The 24,261-nt window shown below is 37.8% G+C and overlaps 1 protein-coding gene across 2 annotated transcripts in view; it reads left to right on the forward strand.

The window, feature by feature from the left end:
- PKHD1L1 (PKHD1 like 1) overlaps positions 1–24,261 on the forward strand; it is a 167,713-nt gene that overhangs the window by 138,057 nt on the left and 5,395 nt on the right. For both annotated transcript variants that reach the window (XM_028852869.2, XM_015145876.3), the window contains exons 68-76: positions 3,995–4,160; positions 7,359–7,591; positions 7,790–7,957; positions 10,545–10,702; positions 13,159–13,294; positions 16,463–16,807; positions 20,476–20,627; positions 21,034–21,180; positions 21,526–21,679. In XM_028852869.2, coding sequence (XP_028708702.2) covers positions 3,995–4,160; positions 7,359–7,591; positions 7,790–7,957; positions 10,545–10,702; positions 13,159–13,294; positions 16,463–16,807; positions 20,476–20,627; positions 21,034–21,180; positions 21,526–21,679 — 1,659 coding nt within the window. The remainder of the gene's footprint in view (positions 1–3,994; positions 4,161–7,358; positions 7,592–7,789; positions 7,958–10,544; positions 10,703–13,158; positions 13,295–16,462; positions 16,808–20,475; positions 20,628–21,033; positions 21,181–21,525; positions 21,680–24,261) is intronic.

The raw sequence follows: 24,261 nt of genomic DNA on the forward strand, positions 1-24,261 counted from the left end.
GCAGATGACATGATTGTATATTTAGAAAACCCCATTGTCTCAGCCCAAAATCTCCTTAAGCTGATAAGCAACTTCAGCAAAGTCTCAGGATACAAAATTAATGTGCAAAAATCACAAGCATTCTTATACACCAGTAACAGACAAACAGAGAGCCAAATCATGAATGAACTTCCATTCACAATTGCTTCAAAGAGAATAAAATACCTAGGAATCCAACTTACAAGGGATGTAAAGGACCTCTTCAAGGAGAACTACAAACCACTGCTCAGTGAAATAAAAGAGGACACAAACAAATGGAAGAACATACCATGCTCATGGATAGGAAGAATCAATATTGTGAAAATGGCCATACTGCCCAAGGTAATTTATAGATTCAATGCCATCCCCATCAAGCTACCAATGAGTTTCTTCACAGAATTGGAAAAAACTGCTTTAAAGTTCATATGGAACCAAAAAAGAGCCCGCATCTCCAAGACAATCCTAAGTCAAAAGAACAAAGCTGGAGGCATCACGCTACCTGACTTCAAACTATACTACAAGGCTACAGTAACCAAAACAGCATGGTACTGGTACCAAAACAGAGATATAGACCAATGGAACAGAACAGAGTCCTCAGAAATAATACCACACATCTACAGCCATCTGATCTTTGACAAACCTGAGAGAAACAAGAAATGGGGAAAGGATTCCCTATTTAATAAATGGTGCTGGGAAAATTGGCTAGCCATAAGTAGAAGGCTGAAACTGGATCCTTTCCTTACTCCTTATACGAAAATTAATTGAAGATGGATTAGAGACTTAAATCTTAGACCTAATACCATAAAAATCCTAGAGGAAAACCTAGGTAGTACCATTCAGGACATAGGCATGGGCAAAGACTTCATGTCTAAAACACCAAAAGCAACGGCAGCAAAAGCCAAAATTGACAAATGGGATCTTATTAAACTAAAGAGCTTCTGCACAGCAAAAGAAACTACCATCAGAGTGAACAGGCAACCTACAGAATGGGAGAACATTTTTGCAATCTACTCATCTGACAAAGGGCTAATATCCAGAACCTACAAAGAACTCAAACAAATTTACAAGAAAAAAACAAACAACCCCATCAAAAAGTGGGCAAAGGATATGAACAGACATTTCTCAAAAGAAGAGATGCATACAGCCAACAGACACATGAAAAAATGCTCATCATCACTGGCCATCAGAGAAATGCAAATCAAAACCACAATGAGATACCATCTCACACCAGTTAGAATGGCGATCATTCAAAAGTCAGGAAACAACAGGTGCTGGAGAGGATGTGGAGAAATAGGAACACTTTTACACTGTTGGTGGCACAGTAAACTAGTTCAACCATTATGGAAAACAGTATGGCGATTCCTCAAGGATCTAGAACTAGATGTACCATATGACCCAGCCATCCCATTACTTGGTATATACCCAAAAGATTATAAATTATGCTGCTATAAAGACACATGCACACGTATGTTTATTGTGGCACTATTCACAATAGCAAAGACTTGGAATCAACCCAAATGTCCATCAGTGACAGATTGGATTAAGAAAATGTGGCACATATACACCATGGAATACTATGCAGCCATCAAAAAGGATGAGTTTGTGTCCTTTGTAGGGACATGGATGCAGCTGGAAACCATCATTCTTAGCAAACTATCACAAGAACAGAAAACCAAACACCGCATGTTCTCACTCATAGGTGGGAACTGAACAATGAGATCACTTGGACTCAGGAAGGGGAACATCACACACCGGGGCCTATCATGGGGAGGGGGGAGGGGGGAGGGATTGCACTGGGAGTTATACCTGATGTAAATGACGAGTTGATGGGTGCAGCACAGCAACATGGCACAAGTATACATATGTAACAAACCTGCACGTATGCACATGTACCCTACAACTTAAAGTATAATAATAATAAATTAATTAAAAAAAATAAATAAAAATAAAAGTCATTCCAACAACATATTAAAACTGGCCATACTAGTGTATAATTCCCTTGGAACAGGTCCTGTGGAAGATAAGATTTCTCTTGTAAGGCTCTGTTGAGGTCCCTGATGATTTTAAGCAAGTAGAGCAGGAAGTTACTCTCTAATAAGAAGGAGTATACCATTTATACACATACAGAGCATTCAGCACATTCTGAGACTTCAAGGTCCAAGTAGCTCTTCCCATATATCTCCATCTAACTTAGCATCCCACTTTGTTTCTGTCAGGGCCTTTGATGTAGGGGATTTGGTAGGGCTCAGAACCCAACCATCTCTTAAGTTGTAAGGTTCTGCTAATCTTACACTTATATCCTGAGATTTGCTTTGAATTTGTGAATGACCATTATAGTTTCATTTTCTTTCTTCAAATCATCAATAAAGTAGAAGCAGAATGGAATTCTTATGCAAGTGGATTATTGAAGATATGCTCTGAAGAGAAAGGGAGTGAGAGAAGTATTAGAATAGGGCAGAGGAAGGAGCTAAGCAAGGATATGACCTCAACTGAAGTCCAGCTTCTTCTACCTGATACTTCAGAGAGCTGTGGAGTGTAAATTGTGCCAAATGCTTTTCCCACATTGAGGCAAAAATTCTTCCATATGTCTTATCAGTCAGGCATAGCTACTTGTGGTAATGGAAGGGAGTACATAATCTCTCAGTTGAGGGAACTATCAAGTGGCTAAGGGCAATTCTTTAGAGAAGACAGCAGCTGGCCAGGTGCAGTGGCTCACGCCTGTAATTCCAACACTTTGGGAGGCCAAGGTGAGTGGATCACTTGAGGTCAGGAGTTTGAGGCCAGCCTGGCCAACATGGTGGAACCCTCTGTACTGAAAAAATACAAAAATTAACCAGGCATGGTGGCAGGCACCTGTAATCCCAGCTACTTGGGAGGCTGAGGCAGAATCGCCTGAACCCAGGAGGTGAAGGTTGCAATGAGCCGCGATCACACCACTGGACTCCAGCCTGGGCGACAGAGTGAGACTCTATTTCAAAAAACAAAAACAGAAGACTGCAGCTACGAGTGGTTTGCAGCCAATACTTACAGGAGAAACTAGGTGTTGGGTGCACTGACCCAGTAAAGGAGATCTGGGCAGGGCACAAACAGCATCTGCTACTGTGATAATTTGTTAATACTCATCTACAGGTTTGTATTCCTGTATATAGACTCTTCTTAGGAGGAAATATAATTAAGAAGAGGCATAGATAAAACATAACTGATTTAAGAATTTTAGAGGTCACCTTTTGCTTTTCTGTTTAGAGTTACTGGATTTTAAGTACAATGGAGATTAAGTTTTTGGATCCAATCAATTTTATCTTTTAGCCATGTAATATATACAAAGAAGCCAAGAGAAAAATAGTGGTTCATTTATCTTAGCTGGATAACCCCCCAAATTTAGAGACTTTAAACAACCATTTAGCTCATGATTCTGTGTATTGTCAATTTGGGCTTTGTTCAGCTGGATGGTTTTTCTGCTGGTCTCACCTGGTCTTGTCCATTAGGTGCCGTCAGTTTATAGGATGGCTATGGGCTGGTTAGTCTAGGATAGCCTTACTTCCATGTCTGGTGGTTGATGCTTGCTGACAGTTGGTGATGGCCATTAGCTGGGGTGACAGGAGTGATAGAGCCACATGTATCCCAGGCTTACTCATATGCTGGAAGTCACAGAATTCCCTGGAATACTAAGAAAGAGCAAGCTCCAATATGCAAGCACTCTCCAGATCTCTGTTTATGCCGTGATTGCTATTGTCCCATTGTCCAAACCAAGTTACATGGCCAAGCCCAGAGAAAATATGGGCGATCATTACCTAGTGATATGAATATTGGTAGGAAACAGGCTCCCACAAATAGTGGTAGACTTATTTACCATATCAGGCAAGAGCGCCATGTTTAAGGTAGTGACAAAAGATGTGTTTGGCTAATGTGCATTAAATAAATCTGATTTTATCACTTTCTTTAGAGAAAATAATCACTTATCTATTATTTGTTTTAGGTTCCACATTTGTTGGATTTAAGAATGTTTGTTCAGGGGAAACTAATGTTATATTCATTACTAACCCTTTAAATGAAGATTTACAGCATCCAGTCCATGTGAAGAATATAAAACTGGTTGACACTACTGAACAATCAAAAATATATATACATAGGCCTGATATAAGGTAAAAATACATAAAAATTGTGGCTTTTCTATCTTTATAGTTTTTCATTCTCACTTCCTCCTGCTCAAGATCTAAGTTGGCATATTAAAATAACTACCAGTTTTTATGAAACTTTAATAAGCATTATGAAAATTAAGATCATTTAATAATGTAAATCTAAATGTTCTCAGTTGAGTTTTAAAACTGGGCTTTAACATATATGTTTTCTCCCATTGCTTTGCGTGTGTGTGTGAATCATCAATAACATCATCATTGTTAAATACGAAAACTATAGATGGGGTCTGAAGTGTGTTCTACTTTAATATCTTTCCATTTAAGAGCAGGCATAATGCGCCTGTAGTTCCAGCTATTCAGGAGTTTGAAGCAGGAAGATTGCTTGAGCCAAGGAGTTTGAGGACATCCTGGAAAATACCTCTGCCACTCAGGCTGGAGTGCAGTGATGCTATCATGGCTCACTGCAGACTCAAACTCTTGAGTTCAAGCAATACTTCCACCTCAGCCTCCCAAGCAGCTTAGACTACAAGCACATGCCACTATGCCTGGCTTATTTAATTAAGTTTTTGTTTGTTTCTTTTTTTGTTTGTTTTTTGTAGAAACAGGGTCTTTCTATGTTTCCTAGGATGGTCTTGAACTCCTGGCCTCAAAGGTTCCTTCTACTTTGGCCTCCCAAAGCACTGGGATTACAGGCAAGAGCCACACACACATTGTTTTTGTTTGTTTCTCAAGTTAACAGTCATTAATGGACAAGAGATATCTCTTATTATTTCTTCCCTTTTTCTTACCCTTTTTGATTACCTATTGCTTCCAAAATATCCTATCACAGGCACCCCAAAATGTGCTTGGAAATTAAATGTCAGCCATTATAATCACTGTGATTATAAATACACAGTTTTTATAAATAAAAAAACTTAGAACAGTGATTTTCTGATCACAAAGGTCAGTTGGTGTCAGGACATTTCCAGAAGTGATCATTTAGATTCTAAGTCATAGAATAATATATCTAATAATTCCTACTTTTTATAAGAAGTACAGACCAGGAATTTAGATATAAGGCAATACTGGAGGAAGAAAAAACTTTATTACTGATCTTTGACCATTTTCAGCTTAAGGGAAGAGAAAAGAAATTATGTTCTGTATTTAAATAGACATCTCAGCCAGTCATGGTGGCTAGTGCCTATATTCTCAGAATTCTGGGAGGCTGAGGCAGGAAGACTGTTTGAGCCCAGGAGTTTGATACCAGCCTGGGCAACATAGGAGCTCTCACCTCTACAAAATTTAAAAAATAAAAATTAGCTGGGTGTGGTAGTGTGCACCTGTGGTCCTAGCTACCCAGGAGGCTGAGGCAGGAGGATTTCTTGAGCCCAGGAGGTTGAGGCTGCACTCAGCTGTGATCACACCACTACACTCCAGCTTGGGCAACAGAGTGAGACCCTGTATCAAAAAAAGGAAGTAGGCACCTCTTCAGATAAATGTAATATTTCATAAATTGTTTGACTTCATCTGATTTTGCTTTGCTGACAACCCAACACTTATTTATTTAATTATTGTTGAACTTCAGTGTTTGGGGGGTCCATAGAGCCCCTCCTCAGTAGGCAGTTATTATCTCTTATTTACTTGTCACTGAATCTTTCAGTTTCAACATATAATTTTAGAATCTAAGTCCTGAAGAAAATACCACATTTTCAAATGTGATTTTTCTGAGTTCTGTGCTGGTAGGTGACGCTGTCAGTGCTCTCTCAGATCTTTACTGGGCAGTGTACCCAACCCCCAGATGTTCTCAGTGTTGGCCAATAACAATCCATGGCTTTTCAGAACTTTGCTCTTAGCCAAATAGAACTAGCCACAGGAATCCAAAGCGCTCCCTCCCACCACCCTGCAGTCCCTGTAAAACGACTGACTAATTCAGGAGTACAAGGCTGGCTGCTTTGTCCTAAGGTGGCAACAACTCTGCTGTGCAGTTTATGTGCGAGAGGTTTTCATGGCATCAGATTAAAGCTATTGGATAAACCACTTCTCTTCTCCCCCTTTTGAGAGGATTCTTTTGGCAATTTACTTGAACAAAAACCCACACCTCAGGCTTTATTTCTTGGGAACCTAAACTAAGAGCCCAAAGCCACAACATAAAAGACTGCCACTGGGCACTCTACTCACAGACTTGCTTACAAAAACACATTGCACATACTGGAATACAAAGAACACATGAACTACAAAAATATTTATTAAAATCCTTCTCTAAAACTTGTATATTATGTAAGGAATAACTTGTATTAAAAACTTCACGTGTTTCTCATAGCAAAAAGGGAGAGCTATTCTAGATACTATTCAATAGATCTGAGCTGTTCACTATTATTCTGTTACTATAACTCTGCCCATGGTATATATCATGGTATTCTATGAGTATATTGTATGTATACCATTTGAATGTATAGTACCTTACACGTTAAGCTGCTGTTTTATGATTATAATCAGGTAACAATCAATCAACACTCCAGATAACTCAAGATGAGGCAAAATACCATCTACGTTTGAATTGCATGATGAGTTTATCTTACCTCTTATTGTTATCTATAGAATGGTTACTAAAATATGTAGCATAATAAACACAATCCAAATATATCCATATATCCATAAACAAAGGTCTACAAGAATATATACTAATCTGCAATTGGTGATGAGCCTAAAAGCTTAGAATGGGAAGGTGATAGGGATTGAGCTTTTAATAAATCTTTAGATTATTTTATAGTAAGCAATACTTTCATAATTTTTAAAGACAAGAAGGAAAGGAAATAATAATAAAGACTTCCCTGCCAACACAGGGATTTTATATGTCTTGTAAAACAGTAATCATTCACCTACTCTCTGGAGAAATGTTAGTATATTGTGAACAATGCACAAATAAGAAATCTATCATTCAACAATATATAGAATAGAAAAGTGGAATCCTGATTTTATATCCCACAGGTATGATTTGTTGTTTTGAAATGTTAATGAATTCATAATCATAGACCAAATCAACACAATGGAAAAGCAGACCTCATTCCAATGCTAATTACATAGGCTACTTGGTCCCACTTTGAAGCCTCTCTGAAATAAGATTTAATACATTAATTTTTTTGGATACCCTGTTAGCAAATATTCAAGTATATTCATATTGCTCTCTAGAAACAATGAACTGAATAATTCAACTTTTCTCCACAGTAAAGTCAATCCATCTGATTGTATAGACATGGTTTGTGATGCCAAGAGGAAATCTTTTCTTAGAGACATAGATGGCTCCTTTCTGGGGAGTGCTGGTTCTGTGATACCTCAAGCAGAATATGAATGGGATGGAAACAGCCAAGTAGGAATTGGAGACTACAGAATTCCTAAGGCGATGCTCACATTCTTGAATGGAAGTAGAATTCCTGTCACAGAGAAAGCACCTCATAAAGGTTTGTTGGATCTTATTCTGTTGTTAGGCCTTAAACCCATGAAACAAAATATATGTTTTATTTTTAATGACTTATCTACTCAACCAATAACTTATATTTTCTGCTTCTTAAACTGGCATAACAAGAAAAAGATGTTATGAGGATTCTTTTACAAAGAGATTCTGTATTATTGCTAAAATATATATAATATGTTTCTAGGAATTATTAGAGATTCAACCTGTAAGTACATTCCAGAGTGGCAGAGCTATCAGTGCTTTGGGATGGAATATGCAATGATGGTTATTGAAAGTCTGGATCCTGACACAGAAACTCGAAGACTTTCCCCAGTGGCTATAATGGGCAATGGTTATGTTGATCTCATTAATGGTAGGTATTCAATATGCGTAAACTAGAGTTACTCAAAACATTTGTTTGTTATTAAATGCATGAAGCCATCTCATAAATTATTTACCCCACACAACTAGCAAACATGAGGCCTTGTTTGCCTTCCATTTGTAAGAATGAGCAATGCGCAGGGAAGAGACTTGATCTTGCAGTACCTCATCCAGGAAAGCGAGGACAGTTATTTAAAATTGGCCATTAAAATAAAAAGAAGAAGGAGGGGAAGAGGGATGGAGAGGAGAGCAAGAAGAAGGGGGAAAGTTATTTCTGGAGTGATCTTCATACTTTATTGATAAGGTGGTATAAGTATTTTGAAGGAAAAAAATAGTCCAAGTATCTCCAAAAAATATAATTTGCCTAGTGTATATTAAAAATTGATAATGTGTTTGATATTAAAAATATCATATATATAATGTGTTGTATATTAAAAATTGATAATGTTGGAATACCTGACAAGCAGTATTCTCAGCCTGCTCATGTTTTATTCTCATGAATCTTTGGAAGACTTACCTTGCCATCAACATGTTTTTTCATCTCTAATTCCTTTGATTGTCAAGACCAGTTGGTCAAGCTGTAGCATCAGGTTTCTTCCATTCTGGTCTTAGGAGGCTGTAGCAGAGAAGGAAGGTAATGGTCTCCATGCTCAGGAGACCAAGGTTTTTTGAATGAGTAAGATGAATTTCTTAAGGTAGTGAAAACACAGACAAGGATTCATCGTATATTCTTGAAATGACACCAGGGGCTCAAAACTTGGTCCCTAAACAGGCTTAGATTAGGATCTTTTATGTGCTGAAAGTGTATATAGTTTGGATTAGATAGATTTCTGTGCCCTTGTGGTGTCACAACATGTACCAAAATATTCTAGAAATCAATAAAATATGAATGCTTTAAAAACTTGTTTGTAAGAACAGAATGAACTAAATCAGGAGTATTCCAAAGTTTCATGATTCTAGGGCTTTCCTCACTTCTCCCACCCCAATGTGTGCTATGCCTGGTTTCTGTGACCTGCAGTCAACCCAATTTTAGATGCTGCTTTTTGGATTTTATGAAGCAGAGATCATGAGAATAACTTTAGAACTGTCAATGAATAATGGAGTAATAGAAGAGATCTTTCCAAATAGCTCTGTTTTATATGGTGGATAAAGATTTCATTGTCTTATTTTTACATTTCCCTTTTCTGGCAAGCAATACAAGTTCTCCATTTGCAATTATGACAAGACATATTTCTTCAATATGAATTTAAATTTTAAAAAGTGACTATCAATTTAAAGAATTCTTATGTAAATGATAGCAGCACAGAAAAATCATGAAGGTGTTAGAAGAATCACTGAAGCTTGGGATGTGCTATACTAGACGGGGAAAAAAAATTCCCCAAGATAAAAGTTACAGAAAATCACTCAAGTTTCCTTTTGAATATTAACATTAAATTTTATTTATCTTAAAAATACGACTTTTGCCACTTTAAATTTTTATGTTATACATAGATATTTCTTTATGTTTTCAAAACTCACAAAGAAAGTTAAGTAGGATTTGTATTTTGTATGCTAAGGAAAAGGTTAGGCTCTACAGGAGCTTTAGAAGTTTATATTGATTTAAAATTTGATTGAAGTGTAGTTATAAATATTGATAATACTTCCAAGTAAGCTAGGAAATAAAGAAAACCTAATGAATAAATACATCAATAAAATTCATTCCATATTTCACTCAATGTTTTATATATGTATAATCTCAGCCACTTTAAAACTAAGTGAAATACAGAAGTTTGTTATGAAAGTCATTTTAAACCTGCTCAGAAAATGTTTGGATTCAGGGAGAAAAGCATTCACTATTTCTTGGCTTTCTAGAGGGTTTGATGGAGTGTTATTTCTTGGGTAGCTTCAGTTAATTAATGATTTTAACACTCCAATAGTACCTGTAGTAACAATTGTCAACAAAAATTTCTTAAATTGAAATTAAAATGGAGGAAGATTAATGACTTGATTAGATGAATGTGTTTGCTGAATTTATAAATTAACTATTTTTAAAAAATAAGTGCATGAGTGAAAGAACGAATTAATGAATCAATGGTTCAGGCATTCAGATGTCCCTGTTTTCCAGGTACAGAGCCTATTGGTAACAAACTAACTCTGTTATAGCACATTTCCTAACAAAGAGCCTGAGAAAGTTCAATTCCCACTCAAGCTTTTATTTGGTAGGGAGGAGAAAGGATCAAGCATTTTCTTCCTCACCATGTGGCCTAGGCTTGAATATTATCATTAAAGTAGAGATATATGCAAATCTACTATTTCTCTCAGTGACCTTCCAATACAAATTCTTATTACCACCCTTCTTACCCTGGGCAGTGTAAAAGTAAGGGTGATAGGAAGAAGTTTCTTCTCTGCCTTCCTTTTTAAGCCAAGGTTTGAGAAATAGCTTAGCTAGCTGGGTAACGGTGGATGGGTAATAGGTATAAATGCTGAACTTGCATTTCAACTTGACCACGGCAATTTATTTCAATACAATTACTCTTCAAATTTTATACTAATAAAATGCATTATATAGGAATATGCACTTTCATTTTACATGGATTTAGGCCCACAGGATCATGGCTGGTGTGCTGGATATACATGCCAGAGAAGGCTATCGCTGTTTCACAGCATTGTGGCTCTGAACACATCTTATGAAGTTTACTTCACTGGCACCAGTCCTCAGAATCTTCGACTGATGTTGCTTAATGTTGACCATAATAAGGTAGGACAAGATATCTTAAGGGTAATTGCTGTTGATTATTTGCATGTTATTTCTATCTGCTAAGACTTGTATCTCCTCCCTTATTCTAGCATTGTCAGCCTTACAGCCCATTTCCAAGGATGCATCAGGGTACCACCGAAATTATTATTAGTCTAGACAGTTTTCATTAGCCTGAAGGTACAAATACCAAGCATCACCATCATCCCCTTGCCATATGCACTTGATTTGGTGCTCCATACATGAGGCATGACAGTGATGCCTATGATTTGCATGATTAACAAGCAAACCTAATTTTTACATAAAAATAATGTACCTTCAAAACTGATCACTTGGAATTATATACTTATTCTTCAATGCTGCTATTACTTATATATGTCAGAAATACACCTTTGGAATTTACTTCAGAGACTGCAGCATGTTATTTTTAATATCTTCAATAATGTCAAGTCTTTGCTAGAAACTGAACTCGGACAGGATCATTAAATTTATATTTAATTAGTATGAAAAGAGTATGAGTTTAACCAGTAGTGTCATAATTCAGATTTTCTTTTCTAAGAATATGAGACTTTAAAGTCCCAGGGTGTTTAATGTGAAGAAAGAATGCTGATAAGGTGAAGCAGAGAAAGGAATAAGGGAAGGAGGCACCTGCCCCTTCCCAGGAGACAGCAGTTCCATCCCTTCGCACCAGATAAAACCTTGGAAGCACTCTTGACTCCTCTCTTTTGCTCACATTCCTCATCCAATCCATCTGCAAGTTGTTTTGAGTCTGTCTTCAAAATACCAGAATCTGTCCACTTCTCACCACCTCCACTGCTACTATCCAGTTTGAGCCTTTCCTGCATCATGGTAATTGCCTCCCAATTCCTCTTTCTACTTCCACCTTTGCCCTTCTGTAGTCTGTCCCCAACTTAGTAGCCAGATACCTTGAAAATATGTCAGATCACGTCTCTCCCATGCCTCAAACCCTGTAACAATTTCCCTATTGGTCTCTGTCCAAGAGTTAGAATCCTCACCATGACCTGTGAGGCCCTATGGGAATCTCTCTCATCCCTGAGCTCTCTGGCTTCTTCTACTCCTCCAGCCCCACTGAGCTCCTTGTTGTTCCTAGGGACACCAAACATGCTACCCCCTAGGCCTATGTTTCTCATGTTGCCTTAGCCTAAAACACTCTACCCTAAGCGGCTAAAGTTCCTGTCGCCTCAGATTCCACTTTCTCAATAGGCCTCCAAGATCATGCCTTCTTCCTTGGCTCTCCCAAGTTGCACGCACCCTGATTTACATTTTTCTTTTCTCCACAAGATTCATCACTATCTACCATGTTTCCTACTTTACCTTTTATTACTTCTATTTTTTGTCTCTCATCACTCTTGAATATAAGCTCAAAGAAGCCAGTGGCTCTTGCCAGCACTTAGAATACCGCATGGCTGAAATAGGAACTCAAAATTTTCTTTTTAAAAAATTCAGAAGAGAATATTTTAACTCTAAAAATGAGAATGGTGACTACAAAGTAATGTGACTGTTAATATTCTGAGCCTCTGAAGACAATATCAAAAGAAGATTCCAGAACTATGTATAGCTTATTAAAATCCATATTAATCCTTCCCTGCTCTTGGAAAAGCCAGTCTCTTTATGATCATAGCTGATAGCATGAAATGTAAGCAATATAAACATGAAAAATGAATAAAATTGAATCAGAGAGGATAGTTATTTTGACATTTATTAGTCTTTCTACCAAATTTTTCTCAGAGATGAGCATTTTTTTTCCAACATGAAGTACCTAATTTTGTGTGGCTGCATTATACAGAGTACAGCTAAGTCCCCCTTTCCCTGTTCCTGACACTGAAAGTCTGTATTGTCCTTTGTTGTCTTTTAAATGACCCTTTTTTTAAACTTAGAGATAGTCATCTAATAATTTATCTTTTTGTACTTTTCTATTGAGAATGGTCAATTAAGGGTTAAGTTGTACTATCTGTATGAAAGGTTGAATGTAAGCCCATTTTAAAATTTTAGTTCATCACTTATCCCAAAACCATAAAAGTTAGGTTTTTGTTTGTTTTGTTTTGTTTTTTCAGTCGGAGTCTCGCTCTGTCACCCAGGCTGGAGTGCAGTGGCGCGATCTCGGCTCACTGCAAGCTCTGCCTCCCGGGTTCACGCCATTCTCCCGCCTCAGCCTCCGGAGTAGCTGGGACTACAGGCGCCCGCCACCTCGCCCGGCTAATTTTTTGTATTTTTAGTAGAGACGGGGTTTCACCGTGTTAGCCAGGATGGTCTCAATCTCCTGACCTTGTGATCCGCCCGCCTCGGCCTCCCAAAGTGCTGGGAGCCACCGCGCCCGGCCAAAACTTAGTTTTAATAGTTTGCAGAAAGTATACAATATTGAAGCATGGTTTAAGTGCTAAATTACAAATATTCTGTTTTATTGCTTTCTTAAGACAAAACTTTTTTTTCTTTAATAGGCTGTTCTAGTAGGAATTTTCTTTTCCACACTTCAACGTTTGGATGTCTATGTGAACAACTCATTGGTCTGTCCAAAAAATACAATATGGAATGCCCAGCAGAAACACTGTGAACTTAATAACCATCTGTACAAAGGTATTTTCTCAAAAAATACAGTACACATGGAATATGTACTTATTTGTAACATTTTAAATGTCTGATTATTAGTATTTTTAATTCTTTATCTATTGATAATGCAGAAGAAAACAAGTTTTTAGCCATAGTCCACCAAATACTAAGATGTGTTCATTTGTAACATGAGTGTCTTGAAAGATCACTCCTAATGAAACTTATCTGTGCACATGCAGGTATGAGTTTTTGTTTATCATGGGCATTCTTTTGCTTCCTAAGAATGTTTTCATTTCGCATACATTGAATTCAGTCCTTCCTATGTTCAGAAGAGATTTTGCTTAAAATTTTCACCTTATCTTGACTTTACTTCTATTTCATAGAGGTTAGAGACTAAATTAATTGGCGGTCATAAGAATTATTGCCAAGAAAGCTAATATAACATCAACTAAAGGTTTTGAAGTAAATATGATAAAATAAACTTTTGTTAAATGAAACATATGGAAGAGGCTAAACTTATTCATTGACCAATATTTGTAAAACCAGGATTTATATCTGCTTATGTAAGTCTTTTTGTTAAACAGGATTCTAATGAGGCCAATAGCATACATTCCATTCCACATGGGCTATTCATCCTCATCTTTTGATGTGATCCATAATCTTAGCTAACCATTATATAGATGTGTGTGGTAGATCATAATATGAGCTAGACTTGAAAATATGAATGGGTAATCTGTTTGCTTTTATAGAAGAAGTCATATTCCTATTAATAACATGAATTGCTAATGTTTCCAGAGACATTAATATATTTCAGGCACAGCTCTACATGCTTTATGCCTAACTCATTGTTACTACATCATAGTAACTCTTTGAGGTAGGCACAGATGGCTAATTGAGACACAGGAAGTAATTTGCCAAGATAGTAGTCTTAGTTCAGTCTGCCATAACAAAATACCACAGATTGAGTGGCTCAAACGACAGAAATTTATTTTCTCTGGATATCTGAAAGTTTGAGATCAGGGTGCCATGATGGTCATGTTCTGCTGAGGGCTCTTTGCTTGGCTTGCAGATGGCCACTTTCTTGCTGTGTCCTGACATGACTGAGAGACTGTGATGCGAGCAAGTTCTTTGGTGTCTCCTTTTAGAAGGGCACTAATTCCATCATGAGGTCTCCCCCTTCACAATCTCATCTAAACCCTCTTTCCTCCCAAAGGCTCTCATCTCCAAATATCATCACCTTGAAGGTTGGGGCTTCAACATGTGAAATATGGGGGCACAATTCAGTCCATAGCAGTCTTAAGCTAGTATGGTGCACAACAAGGACTCAAAAACAGTCTAGCTCTAAAACCCATGCACTTAACCATTATGCTATATTGCCTTCTTTTAAATTAAGAGAGTCAGCATTACTACTTTTTATATATAAATAGTTGTGTCATGAATGAAATGGCATTTATAGCTTAATTTTAATAAAATTTTCACTCTTTTCAAATAACACATATGGTACCAAGCGCAATATCATTCAGAGTCAGGAAAATAGGAACTATCTTCTTAGGCAGAGAGTTCCACTAACATATATTGAGCCCAGACAAATGCTGAATTGTATAATTAATAGTGGAATAAAACATTTAGCTTCTTACCACATTTCATTGTGAGGCTTATTAGGAAAAATAAATTAAAATTTTAGAAAGAGGATGGAATTTCACAGTAATGAAAAAAGCAGAGACATAAATTAATAAAACATTTCCAAAACCCCAAAATATGTATAGATCCATAACACAGGGATATTACTTTGTTCTCCATAGACAGAATATAATGTAAAGAATTGATAATGTAGGTGCTGAAGAGCTGGAAAACAATTCTACCACTGCCCTCTTACAGATAAATGTGTGTTTTATGGTAGTGGTAGTGGTGTTTTTCTGAAACAGCATTGCTTTTAAGTGAGCGTTTTGCTTTGGCACTTGGAATGCAAAATAATATCCCTGTGTTATGAACCTATACATACTTTGGGGGTTACCCAAATGTTTTATTATCTTTGTCTCTGCTTCTTTCATTACTGTGAAATTCCTTCTTCTTCCTAAAATTTTATTTTATTTTATTTTATTTTATTTTATTTTTTTTTGAGACAGAGTCTCGCTCTGTCGCCCAGGCTGGAGTGCAGTGGCGCGATCTCGGCTCACTGCAAGCTCCGCCTCCCGGGTTCACGCCATTCTCCTGCCTCAGCCTCCCGAGTAGCTGGGACTACAGGCGCCCACAACCGCGCCCGGCTAATTTTTTGTGTTTTTAGTAGAGACGGGGTTTCACCGTGGTCTCGATCTCCTGACCTTGTGATCCGCCCGCCTCGGCCTCCCAAAGTGCTGGAATTACAGGCGTGAGCCACCGCGCCCGGCCAAAAATTTTAATTTCTTTTTCCCAGTAAGCCTCACAATGAAATGTAAGAAGCTACATATCTCATACCACCACTATTACACAATTCAGCGTTTGTCTGGGCTCAACATGTGTTAGTGGGTTTATTAGCTCTTAGACATTGTTGATACTCTGCCATAAAATAATACATATTTATTCATTCATTATAATGATCTCAATCACTTTTGTAAAATTCAGTTCCCTAGCAGAGTTTGTTTTGCATTCACCAAACTTTTTCAGGCTGAAATGTAAGTCTGTTTAGTTGGTATAAGGTTCTTCTGAGATGTTTTAACATATACTTCATTTATATTACACAGTTTTGTCCTTAGTTAAAATAGAAACACTGAATTGTAAATGCTCTTTTAAGAGTTGGCATATAGCACTGCATAAATTAGATAACTAGTAAAGTTAAATTTATATTTTTAAATTACCAAATGCCTTCAGTCAAGTCTTTAAAATCATGAGCATGGAAATAGTGTTTCAAGTACAGTATAGGCTCCTGGGATCATAACTCAATTTGTTTCTCATTTATACTGTGTCTATATAGCTAATTATTTTTTAAAACAAACAATGTGTAATGATTATTTGTGGTATTTTTTAAAGGAGTGGCTTTAATTTCACAAGTCAGTTCTATAAGTGTTTTTGTTTTTAAAAGGTATGCTTTCTTGTGAAAGAATGATAAAGTTGAATTTTGGGGGGATTTTCTAAATTTAAATAAACATTAAGTTATGCATGTTGATTGTGATAATATATAATACTTAGCTGTGCTGTTCTGGCTTTTTTCCTTCATAGACCAATTTCTTCCTAACCTGGATTCCACTGTCCTTGGTGAAAACTACTTTGATAGAACCTACCAGCTGCTTTATCTTTTGGTTAAAGGAACTATACCTGTTGAAATTCACACTGCCACAGTGATATTTGTTTCTTTCCAATTACCTGCTGCAACAGAAGATGACTTTTATACCTCTCACAATCTGGTTAGAAATCTTGCCTTGTTCCTAAAGATACCAAGTGACAAAATCCGTATCAGCAAAATGATAAGAGGGAAGAGTCTGAGAAGGAAGAGATCCATGGGATTCATAATTGAAATAGAGATTGGAGACCCTCCTATTCAGTTCCTAAGCAATGGCACCACAGGTATGAATAACAGTTGTTTGAGATGGAGGAATGCAATTACCAAATCCACATCCATAAATAACCTGATCAGGGCCTGGCGAGCCAGGCCTCAGGAAGTCCCATCAACCCCACATCCTGAACCCTCCTACGCGCCTAGAGACCCTTTTTCCTGTACTACCAAACTCTTAGAATTGGAAGGAATTTGAATCTCTGTTTTGTTATTGTGATGATTAATAAATTCAACAAAAGAATTTGATCTAATATAAAAAGATCTGGGAAGACCTACTTAAGCAAGTGACCTTATAGATGAGAGATTAAGGATGAAGATAGTCAATGAAAAGACAGAGGAAAAAGAGTGTTCAGGCTATGGAAACTGTTGGTGAGAGTTTGGTGCATTTGAAGAGAGGAAACAGGTCCAATTGGTCTGGAGTGGAAGGAGCCAGGAAGGACAAGCTGCTGGAGGTGTAGCCGAGGGCTAGACAGGTGCTAGACGTGGAGAGCTTTGGAAGTCAAAGGAAGGACTGTGGATGTTTTCTTAAGAAAAAGAGTAGATATACTTGGATATTCTGAGCAGTGGAGCTGTGAGTTAGATGTCCATGGTAAAGTCACAGGTTCACCCTAACAAGGGCAGATGTGCAAGTACATAATCTGTCTTTATTTCCTGTGACTGAGCAAATCATCCTCATGAGCCATCATCCCCTCTTTGTGTCCCTCACTTTCTAGTTTTTATCAGAGATAAAAAATAAGCTCAACTGTCCCATCAGAGAAATCTCTGCTGGCTTAAACCATTTCCTTAGCGTTACTCAGTTTGGGCACTTGGGTAAATGCTCAGCTCTCCAAATTTTCTCTATCCATCTGCTCCTTTCAAGTTGGGGTCTGAATACCAAGGGGCTGTCCTGGCCTCCATCCTCGTGTTATCATCTTGTCTTCACAGCCTCTGCTACAGAGTGGGTCAACTTCTCTGCTCTACATATGCATCTCTTGAGGTACTACTGAACTTTCCTGGTCTTCTGGCATGCAATAACATCCCCCACTGCTAACCTGCAGCCATGCCTTTGTCTTCAGTGGTCAAGCACAAGTACTCTGACCTAGGTGTACCCCTCCCCAAGAATAGGGGAGGCAGGTATCTGTCAGAGGAAGATCTACCATCCAGCTTATGAAGCTTACGCTTCAAGTCCCCTTACTGATACAAGTCCTGGGAGGGGCTTTCACTTTCAATACCTTAGGAGAGGTCCTCATAATGTGGTCAAATCATTGAATGTTATTATGAAAGCTATAAAGGTATGATTTTTCTGCATTCCTTTTCCTAAAGAGATCTTCCAGATGTGTATAAACTGCAGCCCCACAAGGTTGGGATCTACCCTATCTACCTGTCTTCAGTCACTTTATCATTAAACTCCTAGGCTCTGTGTAAACCTGGGTACTGGGTGGAGTTCTCATTTTATGCCACTAGGGATCGTCACTGATTTTCTCAAGAGGTTTGCTTCTAGGCATTGACTCTATGCACCTACCATATTATCACTCTGGAATTCTACCAGCTAAGCAGGCGGAAGTTTCTTCCATTGGGGGATAAGCCTGTGGGAAGGCTTGCCTGCATGGAGGGAGGTGTTTATAAACTCTTGGTTAGAAGAGCGTAGGAAGCATAGGCTTGTGTTGCAACCAGATCTCCCACAATGTTCTCTGCCCAGAGTCATAGTTAACTTTCCTTCGTCAGTTCTGTATTCACTTGGACTTACAGGCTCAGGATTTGGACTCAGCAGGACTTTGCCTGTTACTTTACGAGTTGTAGAGGGTCGATGGCACATATACAGATTACTCACCTACTCTTAGAAATCCCTGGTGAGCCCTTACGTATTGTGAGGTCCAAAATTTATCATACTAGCCACTAGATATCCAAAGAAACTGGGATTTATTTCTTACATGTGACATACATTTCCCCACATACAATCCCTACTACGTCCGTACCCTTAAATCTGTTTTAGTTTGTTAGATGTATCCAGACAGGTATAAGACCATTGAAGAATATAGAAGTTAGGGATGGTGGGAGGGACAAGCTAATGGCATGCTTTCCAGACATAGACTGGGATAGTGTTTCAAGTCTCAAGGAGAACCCTACAACGTGGTGAATCACAACAAAATGTTGAGAAATGGCAAGAAAGATGTTCATGTAATTGTACTCCTGGCTTCTTATAGCTTTTATATAGTATCAGGATATCCAGAAATTCCCAGATGTCCTAGAAAGGGGTTACCTATGTATTAAAGGCACTTATGAGCAGACAGAATTCTAGAGTTAGGAATAAGAGGCCTTCAAGTTAAGTTCTTTGGTTTCTAGATGGCAATCAGCAGAAATGAATGCCCTCACATGTCAAATGGTCAGCGAGAACCTGTTAACAGTGCAGACCGGATCAGACCTGCCATTCCATGCCAAAAACCAGTGAAGACAAAGTAGTAGTAGTAGTGCATGGACCTGAAGCAGTTCTGTACTGCTACAGCTAGATACACAAGCCCTCAGACTTGGGAGGCCCCCTTGGAGAAGGCTGTTTCTGGAGGGAGTATGAGGAGAGGGAGGAATCTGAAAGACTGAGCCTTTTTCCAAAAGAGTCTGCATCATCCAAAAGAGTCCTTTTAAACTGACAAGGAATGAAATGGCTTAGGACTGTGGGGTTCATAGTGTCATGTCAGACCTGCTGGCCCAAGATGTTACCTTCTTCTTCCTGAGTACTCTAAACTTTATGGCTTAACTTTAACAGAAGAAACTCAGTGATTTGATTCCTCAAGGCGTGACTCTGGATATAGAAGGTACAGGATACCTAGGAACAAGGGGTTAGCAAGGCCTGCAATACACCAAAACGTTATCCTGTTTTACAGTTGTTTCTTAAAAGATCAGTCTGACTCCAGAGAGTCAGATTAAAGGTGGTTTTAGTAACCCTGCTGATGTGGCTTTAATTAGGACTTTAACAGCAGGGACAGAGAGATTTAGAAATTGGTAATGGATTAGATGTGGCGTAGTGGAGAGGTGAAGGAGCAGGGATTAAGCAAAACTACCAGGCTTCTGAAAAAGGGAATATGGTGCATGACGGTACCACTTTATAAGGTAAGGAGCACTATGGGGGCAGAAGGTTTAAGAGGAAACCCTATACCTGCCATGCTAGAAAAGGGGAACAGAAACTATATGTAGTGTTAAAAGTAACTGAGAATTGTCAAATGTCCGAAGCCAGTAACAATTGGTTAGTAATTTAATAACTTTAGCAACTAATATATGAATACATACACATAATATGATAGATTCTAACAATCCTTCCATTCCAAAATTAACACTTTATCTTTTAAAATGACATATGATAATAGAAATGCATGATAATGCTTCATTGGTAAAGAAAGATTGGTATGAGAAAGTATTAAATTAAGAGACATATATTCTCCCACTATGTTTTCATTCGTTTTTCTTGTATCTGTTTTATCTACCTTTGTTTTTCCTTTAATTCCAACTTAAAGTATATTCTCCTGAGCTCTTCCTTTTCCTCCCCTCATTAATATGACTGTTGTGTTTTGCTCAGGGAAGATCAGAAAGCCTTGGAATTCTATAATGCAATGGAGCAATGCAAAGAAAGCTAAAGTGAAAAACTCTCATGTGTTTTCACAGTTCTATGCTTTTATAATCCAAATGTCACCATACTGTTTCCCTACAGGTCAGATGCAATTATCTGAACTCCAGGAAATTGCTGGTTCTCTTGGACAAGCTGTAATTTCAGGAAAAATCAGTAGTATCCTTGGATTTAACATTTCATCCATGACTATTACTAATCCCCTCCCCAGACCAAGTGACTCTGGCTGGATTAAGGTAAGAAAATGCAACTAGAAAAAATGCATTTTTCGGGACTTAAAATATCATTACTTATTTCTTATTTTAACTGTCTGTTTCTATTTCAAAACAATAATTTAGAAGGCATGTGTTTCTTATTTATTGTTGACTTTTCATAGGCTCGCTAAAATGATAATAAAGTTGTTTGAACAAAGGAGCATATCTTCCAAAAGTTGTGTATTGGTTCTAAATTTGCTTTGCTTTGCATATTTATAACAATGCTTCATAAATTTAATGGAGGAAATATTGTAATTATATTAATTTTACATAATGAGCATATTTTAAAATAAATAATGAATATATTACACTCAGCCTGGCTAAAATGAGTTTGCTGCTGAGTATAGTTTATCACCTAGAAACCAATTCATCCCTTGTGCATTCACAGGTAACTGCCCAGCCAGTTGAAAGGTCTGCGTTTCCTGTTCATCATGTGGCCTTCGTGTCCTCACTCTTAGTGATCACTCAGCCGGTGGCAGCACAGCCGGGACAGCCGTTTCCTCAGCAGCCTTCGGTAAAGGCAACAGATTCTGACGTAAGTCATAACTCAAAATTTTACTTAAGTGAAGGAATTAAGCTACAAATTCTGAAGGATGAGCCAGTTTCACTCATCCTGGTGTGCTGGCAGCCTGAGGATCGCCCAGCCCCTTTAGAAGCTGGACTAATATCCAAGGGTGCCATCTTGTACTGTCTTAAAAATGCTGATGTTAAATGAACTTCTGCTGCTCAGATTTATGAACTCTGTGTGTGCAACAAGGAGCTTCTGCAGCTTTTCAATTTATAAAGAGGCATTTTTGAAAATAAAGTTTTGCATATATTTTTAAAAGCATGGAAACAGAACAATTGTTATAATTCTCTACTTTTTTTTTTTTTTTTTTAGGGTAACTGTGTATCAGTTGGAATTACTGCACTAACTTTGAGGGCCATACTCAAGGACTACAATAATAACCAAGTCAATGGCCTTAGTGGAAATACAACAATTCCGTTTAGCAGCTGTTGGGCCAATTACACAGACCTTACTCCCCTTAGAACAGGTGGGTGCACTAGTTTGGATCCTCACATATATAACCTAAGCAGAGACAATTATAATGGTCTTTTAATGAACAAAACATTCGGTAACACTCTGGTGAATAAACTATAGATATCAGAATGCTATATTTTGCCTTGTTTCAGAAAATAGTCTAGCTTAAGAGTAGATTTAATATGTGAAAAAAATAGAAATTAAAATAAAAAATAAAGGAAATCAAAATTATATCATGATTTATCCATTTGTATACTTTTCTAAATTTGCTTACTAAAGATGTATTACATTTACAGTAAGAAAAATTAACATATGGATTTTCAAATTCAATAAAAGAAAGGATAAGGTAGGCTCATATAACTTTAATGTCTTAAAGGAGGAGTTCAGAGTTGGGCTAGAAAGTTGGCTGTGGTCTTAAAGCCAAAGCAAAAGAGAAAATGAGCATTATCATAATTTACAGTACCCATCAAATAAACAGACCAGTTGCTGTGGAGAATTATAATATTCTCTGAGAACAGAACAAATGTCCCCTGTGATTTTTCAGAAAGTGTGCACAATTAATTTCTATTAAGTAATATCTTGAACATCGGTGCAGGAAATACAGCCATGACTGCCACAATTAACGTTTTTTATACTATCTTCATACAGGTTGATGACACAACTCGGACTAGTAAAAACCATTCTACCAGGGACCAAATAATATATCCCCAAACAGATCTCGCTTGGTGATAGAATGTAGAGTATCTAAAAGAATGAAATGGATAAACTGCTTACATTTGAAAAAGGCCTCCATTGTTCTATTTCTCCCAACCCAGGACCTATTTAAGACAGTCAGGGGCCTTAACTTCTGAAAAGGCTATGTAGTGGCACCCCCGCCCCACTTTTTTTCCCTGAATTTTTGTTTCTCCATGATTTTGTTAGTGCCCTACACCAGATATGTTCAGTCTTCCTACTGGGCAGCAATATCTCAGCCTAATGTTTGCTAATAATTAAATGACAATTAGTTCAATGGTGTGCTCCTAGACAAGTACCTTGTATCCCACTGCTTTCTGGTTAAGAGCAGAGCTAAATTCTTTTAACTATCAGCCCAAATGGAATTTTTTTTTATGGGAAATGAGGCAGCTGGCAAGAACCCTACCTGAAAAGAAGTTTGTTCACCTCCTCATGAGGGTGGACCCAATAAGTGCCCAGTGGCAATGAACCAACCTTGTGACCAAGGTCTTCAAACTACAATGTTCCAAAAGTACCCAGGATCACTGGGGCATTAAGGCACTAAAATAGGTTTTGGCATTTTACTGTGGCAACAAAATAATAATTTAAGCATTTTCTTTCATACATTAAGTTTTTTTCAGAATTCAAAGCTTCCCTTGGGAGTGTCTGTCTTACTTGCCATGGAGAAGTACCAGGGCTCTTCACCTATGTGTTTCCTTTTCCTTCCTTTCCTTCCTTCCCTCCCTCCCTCCCTCCCTTCCTTCCTCCCTCTCTCCTTCCTTCCATCCTTCCCTCCCTCCCCCTCTGTCGTCTCTCTTACCCTCTCCTTCTCCCCTCCCCTCTTCCTCTCTCTCTCTCTCCTTTTTTCTTCATCAAGTGTGGCATCTCAGTTCCCTGGTTATGTACAATAGGGAAAGCCAAGTATAGGGATCTCTTCATTATTTTTAAATCAGTTAGCCAGTTTGTAGATTAACCACAGTAAAATTATAACAACAACAAAGCATTAGTGAGAAAATTAACAAAATATCTTTCACTGACTCTTTCTAACAGGTAAGCCCCACAGTCACTGCACTGAAGGAAATCCCCTTGCTGATCAGACTGTGGCCTGACAGCACAGCACCCCTCTTCTACATATAGCACCATAAAGAGCAAAGCAGAGTATTTGGGTAGAGGAGATATGGGTTGTGGTTTCTAACACAGAAAATGGTGATGTGAGAAATGGGTGGGAGAAAAAGAATCTGCATCTTTAACCAACCTAGATAAAGACAGTATTACTAATAGACACTGGGACATATTTGTTTAGCATCCTGTGTAATGTTTAGTGCTTGTTGCAGTTTCTATTGCTATGTAACAAACCAGCCCCAAATCTAATAACACCATTTCATTTGCTCACAATTGTGTGTGTCAGAAATTTGGGCCAGGATGGCTCATCACTGCTCCAACGTCTGGGGCTTCAGCTGGGATTTTCTGTTAACTAGAGCTGGCTAAGATGGCCTAATTGAGGTCATCTCTCTATGGACCTGATTCTGGATTTCGGCTGGGTTCTTCAGTTCTCCTCTATGTGGTCTTTCCATAAAGCTAGCTTGGGCTTCTTCACAGTACTTCCAGAGGAGAAAAACAAAATAAAAGGACTACCCTAAATTATTTGTGCATCAAGAAAATTAATAAAAAAAAAACTCACCTGCCACAAAAATTCAGATTTTTTTAATGCAAAAAGAAAAAAAAATTTAATACACCATTGTCAGGAATTGTCAGTGACAGAAAATTCTATAGTACAGTGCCCATATATCCTGAAAGTTATACAATGAATTGCAATTGTTCATAAAACCACAGATGTGATCAAGATCTAATTATATTCTCTTCCTAAATAAAGAATGAAAACAG

The sequence above is a fragment of the Macaca mulatta genome, chromosome 8, assembly GCF_049350105.2.
Source record: "Macaca mulatta isolate MMU2019108-1 chromosome 8, T2T-MMU8v2.0, whole genome shotgun sequence".
Lineage (NCBI taxonomy): Eukaryota > Metazoa > Chordata > Mammalia > Primates > Cercopithecidae > Macaca > Macaca mulatta.